This window comes from Corvus cornix, chromosome 5 (genome assembly GCF_000738735.6).
Source record: "Corvus cornix cornix isolate S_Up_H32 chromosome 5, ASM73873v5, whole genome shotgun sequence".
Classification (NCBI taxonomy): Eukaryota; Metazoa; Chordata; class Aves; order Passeriformes; family Corvidae; genus Corvus; species Corvus cornix.
Genome location: NC_046335.1, coordinates 17413623 through 17435665, shown reverse-complemented (window position 1 = coordinate 17435665; position 22043 = coordinate 17413623). Strand labels below are relative to the sequence as shown.

Here is a 22043-nt window from a genome sequence, read left to right as displayed (position 1 = left end):
ACTAATACCTGAATACCCAGGGCTTTCATAGAAGAATAAGCATGAGGCACCATCTTACAGAACTTATTCAAAACAAAAGGAGTCTACCAGGAAGCCTCTCAAAAGTAATGAGGATTCCTAGTTAAAGGAAAGTCTTTTGCAACTAGACTGAGGATAGCTACTCTGAAGAAAAGATACAGTATTTCTGTGGAGATTTAATAATGCAGGTATCCTCTAGCAGTTAGGTAAAGTAACAAGAAAAACTGCTTTTCTAACAGAATTGGTCTCACAAAAACATCTTACTTCAAAAGCAGAGTAGTAGTGGTGTTATCAGACGGTGCACGCACTGGAATTCTTTGTGGTTTCTATTTTTTGCAATATAAAACTGATAGGTACCATAAGCCCGGCTTAAAAATTCAATCATACCTTTTGCTACCAAGAGTAAAGGCAATCTTGGCTGATTCTGACCTTTTTTGTGCAAATCAAGCACTGCATTTTCAAAGTCTATTACTACGGTAATAGCTACAACAGCAATGCAAATGATGATACTGGGTATTTCTTGTACAAATGAAAGACTTTCGTAGCCACTGGAGTAATCAGAGCAATCTGTGCCTAATGGAAGTGATTTGTATGTATCTATAACATTCTGTAAGATGCTTCACTGTTGCACCAGGTGATATTCATACTACACCAGATGACACACCAGAATCTCACTGGGCAAAAAATCTTCATTACATGTTTCAAGAGAACATTCAACATCATCTAGGTTAAACATTCAACCAAATTATTAAGATGGTTATGGGAGGTTTCACACTCTGCTACCTAAGTTCAAGGAAAATTATAGCTTTATATTTCTTTCCAAGGTATTTCAAGAGCTCAGTAGCTTTGCTTACCATGTGAATGCAGCAAAACCAATCATTTATTTTAAGTCAAATAAATATATTGTGAATAAACCAATTTCCTTGATCATACTATAATAGCATTATAATTTAGGTGTATCTTAACAAATCTAAATTTTAATGTGAGCATATGATTCATCTTTATCAGTACAGATTAGACATCTTTGCCACTTTTATGAATAATTAATTATTTTTCCTTTAAAGTCCTTGATGCTAAACAAAAGTGCTGTCCTAAATCACAAATACAATTCTGTAAGTTGTATAATAATACTTTGAAAAACTAGATAAACTACATCTTGAAGTGAAAAAAAGCCCTTGAGATATTATAAAAGGTAGCGCTAAATTCTATGGATCTTTCAGCTTAATGTCAGTGTCAGCCTAAACTTCAAAAACCCGAAAATGTAGATGACATAAAACCAGAAACATCTTTTTGTAATTATTTCAGGTTCTGTTTCAAGCACACATCTTTTTTAAAAAGCCTACAATGCTTGTGTTATTAATCACAGTAAAATCTAAACTGATTTCTTGATATGTCATACAGAACACGTACCCTATGGTTTTCAATCTAGAACAATTAGAGGGGGATAAAAAAATCAACAATTCAATTTTATTGAAACATGCTAAGTTACTGCCCATCACTATCATAATAACACTGCAAACACAATAAGTTAACCCCATAATGCTGTTAAAAAATTGACAAGGAGCATAATCTACTTTCTTCCCTATATCAAGAGAATGACTAACAAATTGGAACACTGAAAACGCAGGTAAACAGAAACATAACTTCTTTGACTACAATTTGGAAAAACTAAAAGATTAGGGCAGACCTCAAAATTTCTGCAGAAATACTTCAAAAATTTTACGAATCAAACATTATTAAGCCTTTGGTTACACTTCTGTTCTTCTCAGATGTTGTCCTAGAGCCTCATGTTGTTGCAATAGCTCTGAGAAAAAGACCCAAGTACCAAATCAAGAATAGCATTTTCTACAGAACCAAGATGTTTTCCCATTTAAGTATTGACCTGACCCTGCCTGTGAGCCCTGACAGAATCAGATCAGAAGGTGATGTGACTGCTGGCTATGAAAAGCACAATGCATGAAGGCAAGCTCCTAATCCTGTAGCTCCTTGCTGTGTTGATCTACTTTAATCAACTTCTAGTATGTTTTAAATGTTCAGTTCTAGTTGGATATTTTTGGTATTTCTATTCATGCAGTTTTAATCAGGAAAAATAAATTTTTCAATGGTATGCAGGTGTATTAAACAACCAGCTTATTTTAGTCTCACTTCAAACTGAATCCAGGAAATATTTTATTCTGTATTCCTAAAATATTTTCATTTTATCAAACAAAATCCAAGAATTTTTTTTTTAAAAAATGACAAACAAAACTCTTGATAAAAAAAAAAAAAAATTGTAATGAAGATTCAACAATAAATCCTCGATAAAATCTTTCAGACAGTATAACATCTTCCACAACAGGTCTAGAGCTACCCAGAAAACTTGGTTTTCCTCAGGGAGAAGGCACATCACTGTCTTTCATCTCTCCCCTGATCTGTTTAAGATATGAACCCAAATCTTCCCTTCAGACTTTTACACATTCGACAATTTGAGACCACTTAGCATGAAAAGCTGGGAAGAGCTTGACTGGGACTTTGTCCTTGTGAATGACAGCATAAAATGGTCATCAGGGTAATTATTTCACCCCTTGCCCTAGCAATTGCTTCTGCTGCAAGAAATGCCATTTTGACTGATAGACAAAAGATACTGAAGCTAGAGGCTTATAGGAGGACTGCTTAGTTTAATTATGACATAATTTAGGTTCTATTTAAGTCATTACTTCCTTCACGGAGTGAAATAAACTGAGTATGCTCAAGAAGATCATCTGGAGATGATAAAGTGAGTCAATTGATTTATCTTTAGTATAAACAAAAGAACCATGACACCATATAAGCCCAAAGAATAAGCTAAGGAGAAGACTTGATTTTTCAGCTGGAAATATAAACTTTCTGGGGAAAAAGAGAAATCAGTTCCTCTAAAGATCATATTCAGAAATGAAGAATGCCTTAATGGCTTATTAACAAAGTACAATAGCTTGGTGAATTAACCTGCTCAAGTGATTTGGGTGGCTGTCATCGACCTCTCAGAATGGTACACATTACATGACTTCAGCATTGCTTTCATTCTTTGAAGCAAGAACGTGGTTTCCTCATCAAGTGCAAATGGAGAACGAACCCCAGGTGCTGTGTTTGAGCAGGAACCCACCAGCACACACCCCAAAGCCCGTTCTTTGTTACAGAAAATGAACCATTAAAGGTATTTCATTTCACAGTAAACATTCTATTGCATATCAAAACCCCATAATCTATTGTTAATGTCTAATTTTCTTCAAGAAAATATAATTTGAGAAATTATTTCCTTAACTAGATTTACATTAAATTAGTTTTATTTGAATTTGTGTGTGGGAAGAATAATGTTTGTAGTCAAAACACTGAAGCTTTCAAACTGAACCTCCAGTTCTGGAAACTCACACTGTTCAGCATGGGCCTACAGCTTTTATTTTTGGTTGGAAAGTCACTTGACTTGTCACTGGGCACCACTGAAAAGAGCCTGGATCCATCTTCTTTACACTTTCCCTTCAGCTATTTATAAAATTGATCAGATGCACTCTGAGCCTTCTCTTCTCTGGGCTAAATGGTCGCAGCTCTCTCAGCCTTTTTCAGAGAGATGGTCCAGATTCTTAATCATCTTTGTGGCCCTTCGATGGACTTTCTTTAGTAGTTCCACATGGCTCTTGTACTGAGGAGCCCAGAACTGCACACAGTACTCCAGGTGCAGTCTCACCAGCACTGAGCCAAGGAGAAATACTCCTACCAAGGAGTTTCTTTGGGACTTAAGAACAAAGACGGGTTTCCTAACACCATACCTAATAATCCAGACTGTATGTACCTTGTATGTTTCCGAAGTATTAGACAAGCAATATTTTGAGGTGTTTCTATGCATGATCCATTTCACATTTGAAGCATAACTGTAAAATGGATTTTATTCCCGTTTTCGTCCAGTACAGATATTAGAGGATACAAAGGGGGATGACTGGCCTTCTTCAATGGCTATAATTATTGAAATAGTTTGGGAGATTACCTTTCTGCAAATGAATAAACAAGAGAGTTCTCTTCTAGAAAGAAAGGTCTGGACTGCATAGAATTCAAGTGCATACAAAGAATTCCTCACCAGAACATGCCGAAGCTTTTTTTTCCTCTGTCACATTCATAATTCAAAAGACAGAAGAGGTTGCACATGATAATTAAGAAATTTTTCCTTATAAGGCAACCACGGTATTCACTCAGTTAAATTCCCTGAAATCCAAAATACACAACTGATCATGAAATTCCTACTGAAATTTCACAGATCTACTGCCAAAACAATTAATAAAATTTCACCAGACAAAGTATTGTAGCTGAACCTAGTGTTTATTGCTTAATATTTGTGCTTGACTGTCATCTGCAGTTCAGTCAGAAACATACACCATTTATTCCAGACAAGAACAAGACAATAAACCTGACAGCAAATACCCCAACTTTCAATTACTTCAACGATTTGTTGAGGTTTTTTGAGAACTAGGATGAATCTTAAGGTGTTAGACTACTGGTGGAACACAAAAGATGGAAACAAAATAATTTCCCTCTATGTTCTTGTGAAACTTGTTTAGTTCCTTTTCTGAAAAAATATTATCTTTTTCATAATTTTTTGTGATTGCTAGAATCTTGAAAAGGGATCAAAGAGAGGCAGAATGATACAATGAGGGGGTAGAAATACACAGCATCTTTATTAAAAAAGTCCAACAGCAGGTCATCCAACGTCATAACAATGCACAGCTAATGAAAAGAGAGGGTGAGGAAAAGATCTGTTGCCATTCAAAACTAGGATATGACTAATCACTGCATTGCTAGAATTTCTGTTTGCAAACCATAGCTGACAGCCACACAGAGGAAAGCTGGACCTGACTCCCGGGGAGCTTTATCTAGGAGCAGTCTTAGAAAGCAGCTGACAGACTCCAAGGATTTCTTAGATGTTGATGGTTAGACTAACATTCGGAGTGCGACAATAAATAGATAAATTGGAGTTGGCGGACAGCACTAACACCAGAGAGCACAGATGATAGTAGTGGTTGTGGTTTTCACTAGAACCTAAGAAATGCTGACACTAAAAAGAAGTTGTTTATTTTGCCTGGAACAAAGGAAAAAAATCATAGTATCTCAGGAAGGACAATCTCCTGTAGACTAAGCTGAAATTTGAAATATAAAAAGAACACAGTTTTAAATAAAGTGCCTGGACAGACCACAATTTAGGGTCCAGAGGTATGGCTGCTTATTTTTATTCCTTGGAGAACAAAGCTTGGTTAATTCCTACAGAGTTCACAGCAACAAGAAAAATTGTTTTAAGAAAAGCCGTCATTTAGACAAGCAAATTATTTTTTGCTTTGTCTGGAAACAGCCAAACCCTATCTCCGTGAGAATACAGACAAATGCTCTGCCATTCTTTCTACCTGTCTTGCATATACCTCTGCTCCCTGTAAACATGCAATTTACCTCTCTACAGTCTTGGATACAGAGGGGCACAAAGGGGGAAAATAACCACAGTTTGGTTTTAACCAAACTGAAAGTAGAGCCATTTCTTTCTCCTCTGTCTTTGTAGCAGGGTATTGGTTAGTTTCTGGTACTAGAACTTCTAACAGTAAAGAATTTCAATGTTTTCTGAATAATTTTTTAGAGTTATGTTTGCCCTAAAAGCAGAACACTGCCTGAGTCCTAGGGCAGATGATGCATGATTTCTTTCCCGCAAGTTAGTCCAAGACAAGGAAAAATATACAGACTTCAGACAGGCAGGGAAATTAACTTATTAGACACAGCCTATGGTTGCTCAACAGCAGAGCTATAAATGCCATTATCAGCAGAGATTCAAGAGTTCTTACTAGCATAAAGTGTGCCAGCTACTACCTTAAGCAACTAAACCTAAATGTACCACAAACACCTTAATCAAGTAGTCACAGAGATAAACTTCTAGGAAGAATATACAAAAGCACCATTATTTGCCAGCTAGCTCACATAATGGATATTTAAAAAGTAGGACAGAGATAACAACTTTTCCTCATTTGTCTCCTTCTGACAGAGAAACATAATTCTTCTTCTTTCTGTGACTGGCACAGTTGTGTGGTTTGTTTTGTGTCAGCATAATGTTGCAAAAGGAGAATTACAGATAAGTGCTAAAGTTTGAAATCAAGAACAGACATCATGGAAAGCGGAATATGCACTTTTGCCAAGTCTACTAAAGATCTCAAAAAGATGCACTGGTTTAACCTCACATTTTGATTTTATTTTTCAATAGCATCATCAGTGTCAGATGAAAAGTTAATTCCCAGTAAAATTCCAGTACTTTGAAGCCCACAAAAAAAAAGATGGTCACAGGGCTAGCATTAAGGGGAAAAAAAAAAAAAAAAGAAAGAAGCAAAAAAATGCATCAAAAAGAAAAATTATTCTACAAGTCACCTTGGAGCATGTCAGCAGTCTCCTTGGAGCACATCAGCATAGAGAATTGTCCTAGTGACATTATGACATTAAAGGCTTTTGCCAGTGGACAGCCATTTTAAAAGGTGGATAAGTTCACGCTTTCCAATTTTCTCACCTTACATCAAAAAAAATACAATACATAAATATGTTTTTGCTAGCCCAGACAAATAAGGAGCCTCAACATGAGCATGAGTTTTACAGTATGACAAGTAAATGCTCTGAGGGGGCATCTTCTGAAATCTTGATACAGATCAGGTTTAAATACGTTCACCCTAAGGTCTCTCTGAAGAACAGCCCACATTAAATAACCTATGATCCTCTAAATCAGTAAAATTATGGAGAGAACGAAGTTAAGATCTAACCTGAACACACCAAGATACTGTTTCTTCCTTGTCTATCAGAAAGCAAACCATTCTACACATCACAAGCTAGTTTGGTGATTCAGTAAATCCTAGAGAACACACACTTGAAACCAGTAGCTTTGTAGGAATAACTTGCATTTTCACTCAGTACTAGTATCTCCTACACATACACAGCCCAGGCTGGACAGGGAACTTCCACAAACACAGCGGACATCCAAGTTATGCTGCCGGCAACAGATCAAAGCAAGTCACCTGAGATTTCATGTACAAGATTTTTCTCCTTCCTTACTCTTGAAAATGCAAGAAACTCAGTTATCTGCACTCCCAAAAGATGCAAACTTTCAAAGTGTTTCTGCATCTAAGTGACACTTTCTACAAGTGTTCGAATGCATCCTGGAGCTCGACAATAAAAATATGCAAATACATAAGAAATGGGAGAAAAGTAAGATTGAAAACATGTAACTGTATCCTCCAGAACAGTGAGTTGATTTCTGGAAAGTAATTCTCAGAAGAGATAAAAAACAAACATAAAAACCAAGAGGTCACCAGCAAGCAAGAAGAGTCCTTTTAAAAATGGATTATAACTGACATTGTTCAATTAAAAAAAAACCAAACAAACAACCAAAAACAGACTAATAAAAGACATTTTAAATGTTCTTAACTATCCTCTTCTAGCCCCAAAGAGTTTTCAATAGATCTGAGGGACAAAACACTGAAAGAGAACTCTCTTACTTTCACTGTACAGTTAACTGAGGCTGAGGGGTTTGGGGTGTGGACACTGTGATTAAAATTAAGATTAGACATTTATACTGAAAATAAATTATGTTAAAACATCTAATTACATAAAAAATCCCACAGCAGGTTTACAGGGTTTCATTTAACAAAAGGAGGTAAAACTTAAAAGCAGAACAAAAACTAACTGCTAGTGTAAGAAATTTCCAATGGAAAATGTCCTTTGACTGTCCATTACTCAAATAATACTGTTTTCTACTACTAAAGAAATGGTCTCTGACTTAAGAATTGCAGTTCCTCTCTCCTGATTGATGTTTACAATTACAATGTCATCCAAAGAACGCTAACAGTATAAAAGTTCTCATAACGAAGAGTACTAATAATATCACCATGTAGTGAGCAATATTTATGCTTAGTCCTTGTAGCTATGGAGCTGGGCTCATGGAAGTTTGATTCTTTAAATATATAAGATTTTCAGTCACCAGAACTGCTTTCACAAATGAGATCCTGTACTTGTAAAAAGATACTCAATCCTCCCATTGCTTTCACTGAAAAATCCCAAATATCTCAGCATTCAGACAGTACTTGTTGAGACTATTAGAGCACAAAATATATTAATTATTTTGCAATACAACAGTTAAGTTTATCTTCAGAGAGAAAATTTAGTAACACTGATTATTATATTACATAATCCCATTTTTGCACCTGCTTTTTGGTTTTTGCTTTTTGGGTTTTTTTTTTAAATATTTGACCTTCCTATGACTCATTTAAATATTGAGAACTAACATGTTTAGGTAACCACATTGAGTCAGGAAAAGTGCAAGATGGCACTTTAAATTGTACCATGTTGCATTTTAGAAAAAGTAGCAAGTGAAAGACTGATCACTGCAAGTCTGATCTTACTAGAAATAGCCACATTGCTTTTAAATCAAGCATTCTTCTTCAAGCATACTACTATTTCTGTATAGCTTTTGCATTCAAGAAGCATGCAAAATTCTAACTGCATAAACCTGAAATGCTTTAACATACTTAGAATATATTCTCACGTCAATACAATTCAGAGCAGGAGAAACTCCGCTATGCTGGGCCATGGTACCATTCAAATCAAAGTACATACACAAACCAGACACATACACTTTCTCTCCGGTTAGCTGGCGTACAGCAGACTTTTTTTTTTTTTTTTAATTTAGTACTAGTCTAAATAATTCTGTCACATTTTGGCCAAATGTAGCACACTGTACCAAAGCTGAGAGAGACTGAGCAGGAAACTGTTACCACACGCAAACAAAAAACTTGCCCGGTTGTAGCTCAAATCCATGTAATTCTTATGCTACAAGAAGTGCTGCTGAAACAAGCAATGTCACTCGGAAGCACTCATGAATACACGGTATTAAATGTGTAATATTACACTACCGCGGCCTTAGAACAAGCAGTGAGCCACTGCTTCCTTAGCACAATAGCAAGTTGTGGGTCTGGATTTCCCGCAGCACCTGACATCATAGGTGGCTAGCAGTTCTTAAGAAAATAGTTTCTCCTGGATTAAAGTGAGAATGTTAAAACATTAAGCAATGCAAATAACAGTGATTCAAACTCCTGATTCAACATCCCTAGTACAACGGTCTACCATGGTACACTGACTAGGTTTCCTTCCCATGTTTAGCACCAAGGAGAAATATACTATGGAAGTGACACCCTTCTAAGGAACATTCACAGCCATACTTCAAAACTATTTAAATTTCTTCAAGAAGAAGACTTAAACAAAGGAAAAAAGTGGCCACTATGACCAAATTTTCTAGTGTGTCTAAAAGTTTAAATGAAAGAAATAGCATCTATTCTGCTCCCTGCAGGCAATACCTGTTACTCATGAGTAACACATACAGAAGGTATGCCTTGGAGCATTAAGCATCATAATAACAGATTTTGTGCTGTAAAACCTACAAAAGACCTACAACAATATCCACTGCTAGCTCTTACCCCAACAGGAAGACCAAAACAAATCAGAATTTAAAATCCATCTGCAATGACACCTACTGGAAGGGAAAAGATTGATGACTCAGGCTCACATCTGCCCTTCATACTCCTCAAATTCTCTCATTGATCTCACAACACCACTAGGCTTACGAGAGCATCCTTGGAGTGGAAATACACACAAGAAATTACACCAGCACATTTTTTCTGCAACATCAGTTTGTAATCATTTTTTTAATGAACTCAGCACCTGAAAACATTCCCTGACAAGTGAACTACTGAGCTATAGAAGAAGCCTCAACTTCTCAAGAAAGGCTGTTCTTTTAAGATTACCCTAAAAGTTGCGTGAGTTACAGGCAGGCCACTAATTCCCCATGTAATCGTCGCCTCTTAAACACTAGACAAAGGTCTACCTGCTACAGATTAACCTCCTCCGCAGCCCAAGTGCTCCGGGGCACACACGCGATTACTGCTTCTCCTCCGCCGGCCCTTTGACATTCAGGGACGGCGGGGCACCGAGCGGCGACCCTCGGGCTGCCGCGCCGGGCACAGGCGCCCGTACAAGTTCGGCACCGCGCACCGGCGGCAGTGGGGGACACACAACACGGCTGATTAAATCCGACAGCTAAAAGCCATTTCCAGGCTGTTTCTACCCACGGCGAAGCCCGGGCGGGGGGGGGCGGTGAGGAAGCGCTGACTGTCCTTGACGTATTTCGGTCCGCTCCCCGGATCCCCACAGCATCGGCGGGACGCGGATCACCGGCGCTGCCCGGGACGGCACCTGGGGCAGGCGGCTGCGGGGGGATACTCAAGCCCCGCTCCAGGGGGAAGGGAGGAGCGGGCGGGAGACGAGCCGGGGCTGTGCGGCCGGGACGGCCGGAGTGGGTCGGAGCCCGCGGCGGGATGCGGCCCGGGGACGCGCGGCGCCGGCGGTACCTGATGATGTCGTCCTGGTGCCCCAGGTAGAATTTTTGCCGGTGCTCCCGGGGGCTGTAGACTACGCCGACCCCCGCCACGAAGTAGACGATCTCCTTGGCCGCCGTGTAGTAGAGGTTGTTGCGGCACTGATGACCCCGGTAGCCGTAGACCCACTCCAGCCGCAGGTGGCAGCTCGGCGCGCTCCGGTCAGCCATGTCCACCCGCCCCCGCCAGCCGGGTATGGCTCGCTCCCGCCGGAGACCCCGCGGGAAGGGGGCGACGGGCCGGCCGCCCCCTCCGCTCGGCTGGGTGCCCGCCGCGCTAATCCCTGCCCGCCGACATGGATGCCCGCCGCCGCCGCTCGTCCGCCGCCGCCTCACAGAGGGCGCCGCCGCCCGAGCGCGCCTCGCCGCCCCGCGCCGCCAGACATGGCTGCGCTGAGACACCGCCCGGGACGCGGAGCGAGGGCGCGGCGCTGCTCCGGCCCCCCCGCGCCCCCGATGCGCCTGCGCCGAGGGCGGCGCCGTCAGCGGCCGGGCGGGCCCGGCGGGCTGCGGGGGGCGCGGGCAGCGGGGGCGACGCGGGACCGAGCGGGGACCGAGCGGGGACCGGCCGCCGAGTGGTGGCGGCGAGCGGGCAGGCGGGAACGCGCTTCACTACCGCGCGTCCTGGCGTGTCGCGGGGCTTTTTTAATTTACCTTTTTTTTTTTTTCCCCTTTATCTTCTCCCCCTTCCCCAAGTTTAAGGGGTTTTTGTTTTTACTGCCCCTTCGGGGAGCATGCCCGTCCCTTGCCTTTCCCCGACGCACCGCCGCCGGCTCTCGGCAGCCACTGGGACTGGATGAGTCCCAGCCCCTTCTCGGCCGTGTGTGGAAGTCACCCCCCGCTCTCACTGGGGACCGGCGGCACGCCAGCTCCGTTTCATCCGAGAAGAAAATGTCAACTGTAGTTTTTAATGACGAATGGTTAACCCTTTCAGCCCACCGCCTGACTCACGCACCACACGGAAGTTACTTCCCCATTCAAGCCCTAATTTCCCCATACACAACTTTTCAGCCTCAGTTCTCAAAGCGTTTTACAGAGTCACCACTTTTCGACCTCACAGATGTGGAAGCGACTTTTCTGTGCTGCATGAGCCAGCAATGCCGGGGAACCCCCTCGCCACGTCCAGAATTTTGGTCAGGAAAACGTGCTCCACCCCAGCTTTGTTACTCTATAGAGTACCTCGCTGGCTAAACAAATGAACATGTACATTATCATGCGAACAGCTTTGTGCTACAAAGCTGAATAGCTGTTCTAAAAGCTCCTGGGTAACTGACTAGTTTGACAATTTAAAATAAACCCAATCTTCTTCCTATTACTTTCAGCACAGGTTTGGCTTTCCAAGTGTATTTATTGTATCAGAATATATTTTTAAATCTCCATTTCTTTATTTTCTTTTGATCTTTTACTGTTTTATTACTCATATTGACTATTCTCCCACAAAACATCTACTTTTAACTAGTTAGTTCATGTTGGAGACGTTTTTCCATTACTTTATTTTCGATTTAATTAAAGGGAGTTTTTCCCCCTGAATCTTTCTTGCAGAAACTTAATGTTGTATTAGTCCTTTCATTGTTTTAGAAAAATAATTCTTTTGTAAAAATGCATGCATTTAAGCATTCCAGCCAATTAACTTTATATTAACATATTTTCACAGTGTAAAACACTGACAGACAGTATTTTTCTCAAGCTCTTACAATGACAATGTTTGTGACACCAGGCTCAGATGCAGCTTTCAGTCCTACACATTTAATGAAAACAACACAGCATGGAACAGAAATCTGCAGAGAGATTAATGCAGCCTGAAACTTACACCGAAGGAAACTTACCCTTCCAGGAAACATATAACTTTTAGAACTAAAGAAAAGGATTTTAATCCCTAATCAGGGCAAAAATCTGTATATACTAACCAACAGATAAAGCAAATCTTACTCTCAGAAAATCACAAGCGGTCTTTTCCCCTTCTATTTGCTTCCTAAACAGCTGGAGCACCTTTGAACTTGGGGAGCCACAGTTTCTCAGGAAGTCCTGAGAGGGGTAACTAGCCAGGGAAATGGACTGGACAGTTCTCAACTAGCTTGTCTTAGAACTTGAAAATGTGTTATTCTTTCTAATCAGATGTTAATTCTGCATGGCTGTTCTGTGTTGCTATCCCATGGGAAAGGTGCATACAGAAAAAGTCTATAATGATGCCTAATCTCATTCTGGAAATTGGATTGATTATCAGCAGTCATAGGCATCTGATATATTTGACTTCTGCTGTTGCAAAAGCTCATTTGAAAGTGGGAGTATTTTTATGGTATAATTAAGAATATATTAATTTTCTATTTACTGCCCATATAATGAATATTTAAACATGAATGTACAAAAACCATAATTATGGTGTCTTTACTTTCTTCTACTCTCTATAAATACATATTTTTCTTAGATTAGTACTTAAAGGGAAATTCTGGATCTCCTGAGATCAATACTAATGCGTAGTATTAACTTCAGTGGAACTAAAATGTTAATCTTGTCATCTTACTTGCAACTCAGAAATTAGAGCAAGAGAGTATTTAGTAATTGAAAGTGAACAGGCTGTTTTCAGTCACTTGTTCCAAAACTAAAACTGAAGAGAAAAAAAAACCAGCAATCGGGAAGAAAATTTAATATGTAACGACATTGTCTTCAAGTGGAAGTTGCAGATCATGTTTTGTGTAATGAACAGAAGAACCCACAACCGTAGTCAGAAAAACTACATATATGCAGTGTGAGGATGGGAACAGCTGCACATCACATTCACCCCACAAACACTTTAGATTTTTCGGGAATTTACTGCTATCTCTAAAGTGGTGCATTTCCTGAGAGAAAATTATGAGAGGAAAACTATTCATTGTCATAGTTTACTAACCTTATGCTGATGCACAAGGTGTGCGAGGGAAATTTTACACACTTGGCATCTGTTTTTGACAGGAATAGGAAGCAGTGTAGCATAACAACCTCTTCCTCTCTCTCCTTGCTCGGTCTAGCGTTCCCACTCGAGCACCCATCATTCCTTTGGCCTCTGGATGTCTCCACACGTATCACTCACTCATAGCGGGCAGTCAACGCTTTGGGAACCACAAGGCCCCACAATGTCCCTCCACCAGCGTGGCATTCTTGTTTACGTTGCACATTTACCCCAGAACTCAGACAACCAGTCCGTGTCCATTCTTTTTCTCGGCAGACGCAGAAACTGAGCACGGCCGGTCCTTTCCGAGCTGTTGCGGGCCAGGAGCGCCCTCCGGTCGCTCGCGGCAGCCCGGGGCGCGCGGCCGAGCCTGGCGGGACGGGCACGGCGCTGTCCGAGGTGCTGATCGCTGCGGGCAGAGCACACGGGGCCAGGTGATGTTCGCAGGGAAAGGAAATCGCAGAGATTCCACAGAATACTCTGCGTTGGAAGGAACCCACAAGGATCATCGAGTCCAGCTCTTATATGGATGGCCCATACAGGAATCAAACCCACGACCCTGGTGTTATCAACACCATGCTGTAACGACTGCGCCAATCGCAGGGTCAGGTATGCTTTATTGCCACTACGGCTGCAGTGGGAAGCAAATGACCTTTCAGACAAATAAGACATTTTATGTTCTTCCAGTAAGTATTTTACAAGTGTCTGGCTGTTTTGCCTTAGCTGCCTGTGGTGGGTTTTATATCTTCCCTATCATGTCAGATACTCACTGCAAATTATGTTTCATTATTATACAGTGACATGGGTATATCACCTCTCTAAATGAAATCACGTAAGTGGCATTTTAATGTTTCACAGTGTATACTTTTAAGAAAACATACTTCTTAGCATATTGCAAATATATTTACGATGTATCTCAAGTTCTGCTAAATGGAACAAGGCTTAGAGAAGTGATTTCTTAAACAAATGCTCTTGGAACAGCTAATTCCAGAGCACACAAGATGAGGGATTATTCTCTGTTAAATCCTAAGTAATACAGAGTAGCTGGTTCAAGTAGTAATTATATAATATGAAAGAGATGAACAACAGTGACAACATTAATTTCAACATTCTTGAGGATTAAAAGGTCTCAGTCCATTATGGGAACACAATGTCCGAAAAGAATATTTTGCAAAAACTAAGAAACCTACTTTTGAGAGAGTAATAAGAATTACCTGCTACCATTTCACAGCACTGAGGCAAACATGTAGGATCACAAAGGCCAGTTTACTATTGGATAAAAATAAGAAGTTGAGGAAAAAAGACAGCATCGCAAACTCAAACACTAGGTGAGTTAATTCTCCTTCAGAAAATGAAAGTTTAATGAGATATTTTATACCATCTCAGCAACGTATTAGATGTGAATTATTAAAAATTTTAAAGGACGGAGATATTTTATTAAATTAACATCAGAGATTTTTTTAAAGAGTAACATTAGAAATAAGAATGCTTTACATAATCAGTAAGTCTACTGCATCATCAAAAATCAAAGGAAAGACTTAGGGTTAAGAAAATGGCACAGGAGAAGTTACTAATTTCTTCACATCTCAACACAAGAGTCTGGGAAATACAGGATGGGAGCATGTACAGGGTATGGTCACATAAGGAGGTATCTTTATAATACAGTGTTGGAAAATGATGAGCTAAAGAGCAATAAGCCATGAGTACATTATACTGTACTTCCAAAAATTCTGACAATTTCAGAATGGTGTAGCTGACATGCTTTGAAGAGAAAAATGCAACTGCTTTTTAAAATCATGTCCTATGTCGAAGCCTCATCCAATTCTGTAACCATTTTAAAAGCAAGTTCTATTATAAACTTGGTAACTATGAATCTGTGTTTTCTTTTGGTACTGATTGATGAACTCTATATAATGGCTGACATTAAAATAAAATAATTATATGTGTATAGAATTAAATATGATGGACATTATTTTTTCTGTTTCTGCAAGTTAAATTACACCCTGATAATTATAGGAATTGTATTAATTTGGTAAACATTCATGCTAGGCACTGAAAGAAACAGGTACCCTATCGAAAAGACAATGAACATGTCATAATACAGACAGCAACCAAGGCCACAATACATTTATTCACAGAAATTTGATTTAGAAATGTCCTCAGGTGATGGTTTCCCAACTTAGGTCTGGCAAAGGGATGAATAAGATATAAACATCATTGAAATTAAATTAATCCATAATTACTATAGAAAGCAATAATTTCTGGACATTTGGAAGTGATGCGAGTACATCAGTAAACAATATCGGCTGAAACTGCAGAGGAAACACAAGTACTGAGAGCTGCATGGCGCTTTCTTTAGCTATGATGTTTTTACCATAAGATCTTGTTTTATGGTAATGCAGAGTTCAAATCCTCTCTTTTCAAAGTGTAAGAAGGGTTTCTGAATTCAACGGCAAAAATCTCAATCTAAGAACTTGCATCCATCTGTATTTTTCCCCAAATAAATGCAAATGAACTTCTACATTTAGTTCCATTTGAAGTTGGTGTAGTAAAATAATGTTTATTATTAGTCTCAGAAGTTAGGTGCTAACATTTATATTCTTTCTTAAAATGTCTATCATGAGCTTTGGCCCTAAAATGTGTTAGCACATGGGAACAGTCCACTATAATAATTATTTTTAGTCTATAGACAATGAAAAAACTACTGTGTTTCTGACTGCCAACAAACTGACACCAGAATGCATTCTGATGCGCCCCAGTGGAGCACTCAGTTTCTTTCAGCAATGACACTATGTTTACATAACATGGATCTAATCAACATATGAGCAACTTGGATCTAAACAGCTTTCTTTAGTGTGCATTTTAGGTAAAATTATATGTGTACTGAAGTTATTCATCTAGGTGATTTGAAGAACTTGTATCAAGACCAGCGCTTGACATAGCATATGACAACCTCAACAGGTTTAAAGGCAGGGATGGTAGTTAAATACCAATGCATTTTCTATCAATAGACTTATGATAAAAATCTGATTCTGAATTCTTCAAATCAATTTCAACTGTTGACTAATGACTAAATATAGATACAATTTATTTTAAATTCTACTTATGTGACAGCTATCTCAGGCTCCATTTTATGATATGATCAAAACCAATGTGAAACAACACCTTTGCACACAATGATAACTTTTATACCTGTTTTAAATACTTTCTTTACAACTAGGATAGTGTAGGCTGATCAACCGCAAACTATGTTGTTAATATTGTTTGGGGAATGAATCAAAATTTCAGCTGTCTGATGATAATTATTGGATTAAAAATTGTAAGGTCAAGATGACCTCCTTTTACACAGCGGTTGATGAGGTTTTCAAAATACAATGCACAGTACTGACTTTGCAAAAGGTCTCAAAAAGCTTAGCTGTCAAAAGGAATCATGAAACATCTTAACCATAAGTCACCCCATAGCATCAACATACAATACTGGAGGTTTATCAACTATGACAAAATTTACTAGCAATAATACAAATTTTCAGAACTGAAGGAAATAAAAAATTTAAACGTTAAATGAAGTAACAGTATTAAACCTCATAATGCCAAGAAACTTAAAAAGTAACATAATACTATTAATCCAGCAGTGGAATGCAGACCTTGAATTAATTAATTTCATTGTATAACTTCATAGTACCAGATTTAACTAAGCACTGGAAGAGATCAGTTAAGGACTGGAATAGAGTCACACTGCACTTCAGTCAGTCTGACAAGTGAAGTAAAGCCTACTTTTAGGACAGCAAATAGTTCTTTTCAAGTGCTTCCAATTGTAAAAGAAAATAGGGGCCATAAACTGCTACATGATATAACTTTCTAGTGTAACTCATTGTGCACAAGCCTTTATAAAGGCTTTATAGAACAGCCACTCCTCATAAAACTTCACTCATCCTCAAAATAGATCTTTTCCCCACATTTTTACTCTAAAAATGATAAACTAATAATAAAACAGACTAAGACTCCTAAAAGGAAGAAAGTAGATTTTTAGGGCACATACATTGTTACAGTGCAGATACTGTAACACGCATATCAAACAAGGAGGCCCATGGAAAAGAAATGTATATGGACTGATTCTTGATAGATGTTTCAGAGATGTTTATTTCTCCAGCCGCATGGCCGGAGCTCTGCTGAGGAATTGAGGCAATCACGGGACCCGAGGGTCCTTGCCCGCGCAGGGGAACACAAAACAACCCATGGGGAACGAGGCTGACCAGGGGCAGGGAAACCCCATGCCTCCCCTCAGGGCCCCTCTCTCAGGACCCCACGGCAGGGGGGAGGGACCCCAATGCTACATAATTTTTTTTTTTGTGAGAGCTAACAGGTATATAACAAATGATGGTGCTGAAATGGCTTTGTAATTAATACAGCAGTCTGAGTACCAGGACATCTGTATTCTCTCTCCACTGCACTTATATATAAAGATATGTATGACCAAAGCCATTTATATCAATATTTCCAGGTATGACTGCTAACTTAGTATTCTTACCAGGTTTCCTACTTTGATATTTAGGATCCACTGCAAATAAACATGTTAGTCTGGCTGCTCTAAACTTGAAAAGGAAGAAAAATAGTCAAGCCCAAGTACGTTTAAGCTCAATATCCAGTCATCAGTGGATCCTTTGCAATTTTTTGCACCTATTTTTAAATGGAAATAGCATGCCAGCCTCTTTCATAGGCCACTGTTTGGTTTTTTATAGCTGCATTGATTTCTTCTCATGTTATGAACACCAATGTATAGTCAGCACAGCATACAGAGCATCTGCATCAAACAAGAAATAGTGCCTCATATGAAACACTACGGATAAAAAGAAAGGTAATAATCTCACTTGAAAAGCATCCCATTCATCCTGTACACTGAAGGAGGTGTGGGTGTGATTGCAAAGATTGGCTTTAGTCCATGTGTAAATAACACAGGACAGACATAAAGTCCTATGAAGGAAGATTGATGTTTAGGACCTGAACATTATTGCCACCTATTTTCTGTTACCAACTGCTGGACGGTCCCTTTTCAGTCAGACCGTGGTAACCATGATTAAGATATCACGTATGATAAGAAAGAAACAGCAGAATTCTTATTTCTGATTGCAATAGTCGCTATTGATGCACGTTGTTGCCTTGGCTGGTCACAGAATGACACCCGAAGCTGTTGCTACAAATTACTTCCCTGGATGATGAATCCATGCCTCAGAACAAAACTCTACTCTTAATGAAACTTCATTTGCATGTGTGCTAGTTTGAAAACAAACCAGTGAGAGGCACTAAGTCAGAATAACAATTTAATGGAAATTAAAGAAAAGGGGAAAAAAAAAAAGGTAAAAGAAAACACTGTCAAACTGACAGAGTCAAGGTACAACCTGACACCCTGTTAGGCAGGGTGGTGGTAGCAGTCTGGTAGAAATGGTGGCTGCAGTCTTCTGAAGCAGTGATCCTGTAGTAAAACAGTCTGCTCTTCCTCAGGAAGTCCAATGGTGGCTGTGTAGCTCCTGTCCTCTGGAAATCCAGTGGGAAGCCGGTGTCTCTGGTGTTCAGCCTCAGATTATATCCACGATGGGATGCTTGGTTCCTCCCTCTGGGTGGAGCATCTCACAATGGGGTAATGAGTCATGAGGCAAAGTGTTGATTAGGCTCATTAACAGAAGATAGTCCAGAGGGAGTTATCTCTGAGTCAGGCGGCAGGACAATGATGGGCAATTAACAGAAAGATAGTCTGGGGGAGGAGGCAAGGAAACACTGCCCCACCTGATTTCAACGGCTGATGGGGATGGTAATAGAATACACTGCAACCCAGGACAGCATGGCATGTCTTAATTTTCTACAGTCAGCAAGAAATGGGTTCTACAAGCAAATATGTGAATTCCGCTTCAGATGTCAGAGTCCTTGCTGAAAATAGCACATAAAGAGGGAAGTTCCTCTTTGTGCCCTTCTGCCACATTTGTATGCCTTCCCCTGGCATGGCCTGATCTCTAGTCCCATTTGGGTTCATTCAAAGAACACAAAACAAAACCTGCTCTATGCTCTGTTGTTCCCAATTCTCCCAGTACTAAAGGTATCTGACTCCTCAGAATGACCCTTTTTTGTATGTCAACTTTCATGATGCCAACTCTCATTCAAAGGTGAGCATGACATTTCCAGCTGAGGCAATCTGCAGGTAGATGCGTCACATCATCAATATTTGTTTTCAAGTCCTTGTTAATTGTATTGAGCTGCAAACTACATCTTTCTTCTGTAACCTTATATCTCAAGAGAGATGAGTAACTGACAGAAGCAGTAGCCTGCATCTAAATGAGTTAGCTACTAAGGGACACAGGACATTGCTCCTCAGAGTTGCCTAAGAAATTTTAAGATATCAACAGAATTTTAGGATCTATTTTTAGGTTCTTGTACTATTTTGAAAACAAACCAGTGGGAGGCACCAAGTCAGAATAACAATTTTATAGAGAAATTAAAAAAAAAAAAAGGCAGAAAACAGTGGTTTAAACTGACAGAGTCAGGGTACAACCTGACACCATGTTAGTCAGGGTGGCGGTGGCAGTCCAATAAAATGGTGGCTGCAGTCCTCCTGAAGTGATGGACGTGGTTCTCTCAAAGCAGTGGTCCTGTAGAAGGGTCTGCTCTTCCTCTGAAGGTCTAATGGTGCCTATGTAGCTCCTGTCCTCTGGGAATCCAGTGGAAAGGTTGCCTGTAGTGTTTGGAATCTCAGATTATATCCAGGATGGAATGCTTGGTTCCTCCCTCTGGGTGGAGCATCTCACAATGGGATGATGAGTCATGAGGCAAGGCATTGATGGGCTCATCAACAGAAGATAGTCCGGAGGTAGTTATCTGTGAGTCATGAGGCAGGGCATTGATGGGACATTAACAGAAAGATAGTCTGGGGGAGGAGGCAAGGAAATACTGCCCCACCTGGTTTCAACAGCTGATGAGGATGGTAACAGAATACACTGAAACCCAGGATAGTTCTATTTCTGGTTTTATCGTAAGAATGCACGTTCATGATGAGACATAAGGCCTGAGCATTAGCATTCCTAATTCAAGAAATAAGTATGATTGATTGGTGCACAGAAGACTCCCATGGGAGACTTTCAGTCATGGGAGACAAAGACAATCTATAGCATCTATGTTTTTAAAACGAAAGATATATTAAATGTTGATGGGTCCTGTCCTACTCTCTTCTGTACATACTTAGTAAGAAGCTAATTCATGTATCTCATACTCAGAGTTTAAATATTAAGAGACTGACACAGAAAAGCTATAAAAACATTTGGAAAATGCAAAGCATTTTAGGTATACCAATCATTTATTCTGGAGGAGTGTATAAAGACGAAAAACATTAAAGACATCTATTTATTCAGAGCCAGTATTCAGTATCAGTTTAAAGTGTCCTCAGCAGAAAGAAAAAAACTATATTAAAATAAAAGGTGAAAATGCAAAGCAGATTTAAATCTCCAAGCAATATTTAATCTTGACAAGGTTTTGAGCAGTTAATTGAAACATGACTAAAATCCAGTACACAGTTATAGTTATCACAAACCCTGTTTTATAAAAAGCAATTATAAAAACCCACGTGTTTTATGAATAAGGATAAATAATAATGTATCCGTTCTATTCAGTAGAGCTCCCTGATATTTTCATCTATAAGTCACTATAGTAACAGTTTTTATTGCAGCCTATCTCAGGGACAATTAGTTTTCAAATGAAGAATAAATAATAGACAGAAGAGGAACTGACCCTTATGTCTGATTCCTGAATTTTTTGTTCTTGGTTCAAACAAATGAAGCCAAGGTTCAAATTACCTATGCGACAGTGATATCATCACAATACTCCAGCTGTAAATAAAGCAGCCCCACTAAATTTCCTGTCCATTTGCAGAGGATGAGAATAGTCTCTCAAAACATCCAGCTAAGATCCAGTCGCCTCTAATACAATGAATGTGCATAGTTACACAAGACAAGCTCATGACTTTTCTTTAATAAACCCTGGTGATTTCTGTAGCTATGTCACATACCTATCATTGTCCCAGTATAGCACTGACTCAATAAACATGGCGGGATTCATTATACTTGCAGAACATTTGACTATTATGATCAGTCAAGCATTTTTACCTAAGGTAATGGAAAGGACTAACCACCAGACTACAAAACTTCTGGTAAAAAAAGGCAGACAAGCCTATATTGCGCTAAAGCCAGGCAACTTCCACCTTTCATAATATCACACAATAAAACACTACTTGTGACATTTTGCATGGTGAAACATATTTTCCACCTAGACAATCTCTCCCAGGATGCTGCTATTACTAAATTCAGATTTTTTTTTTCTGTCATTGCTAAGCAGAAAAATTACAATTTGTTCTTCTCCTACAAATCAGATACATCTCAAGTGTAATTCCCCAAATTAATTTTGTTGAACTTCCCACAAAATTAATTTTCCTCATTTTGAGAGAGTAGGTGAAAGAAGTGGATAGCTCTAGTAAACTACAAACCATGTTTTAGCCCTGAGCTCTGGGAAAGAAACAAAGCATATTCAAAATAATTCTTTTTCCACACTCTACACACAAGTATGCCAAAAGTAATTCCTCAACATTGAGATTTAAGCACTACTAATGGTACAGGA

General features: G+C 39.5%; 1 protein-coding gene across 13 annotated transcripts in view; it reads right to left on the bottom strand.

Moving 5' to 3' along the window:
- The window catches only part of EML5 (EMAP like 5), a 111404-nt gene extending 100614 nt beyond the window's left edge, over positions 1–10790 (bottom strand). For 7 of the 13 annotated variants that reach the window (XM_039551894.1, XM_039551896.1, XM_039551895.1 and 4 more), the window contains exon 1: positions 10440–10636. In XM_039551894.1, the coding sequence (XP_039407828.1) occupies positions 10440–10636 (197 nt within the window). Of the gene's footprint in view, positions 1–10439 lie in introns of all 13 variants that reach the window. The other 6 variants (XR_005601907.1, XR_005601908.1, XR_005601909.1 and 3 more) reach the window with 2 other exon arrangements.
- Between the last annotated feature and the right edge of the window lie 11253 nt (positions 10791–22043).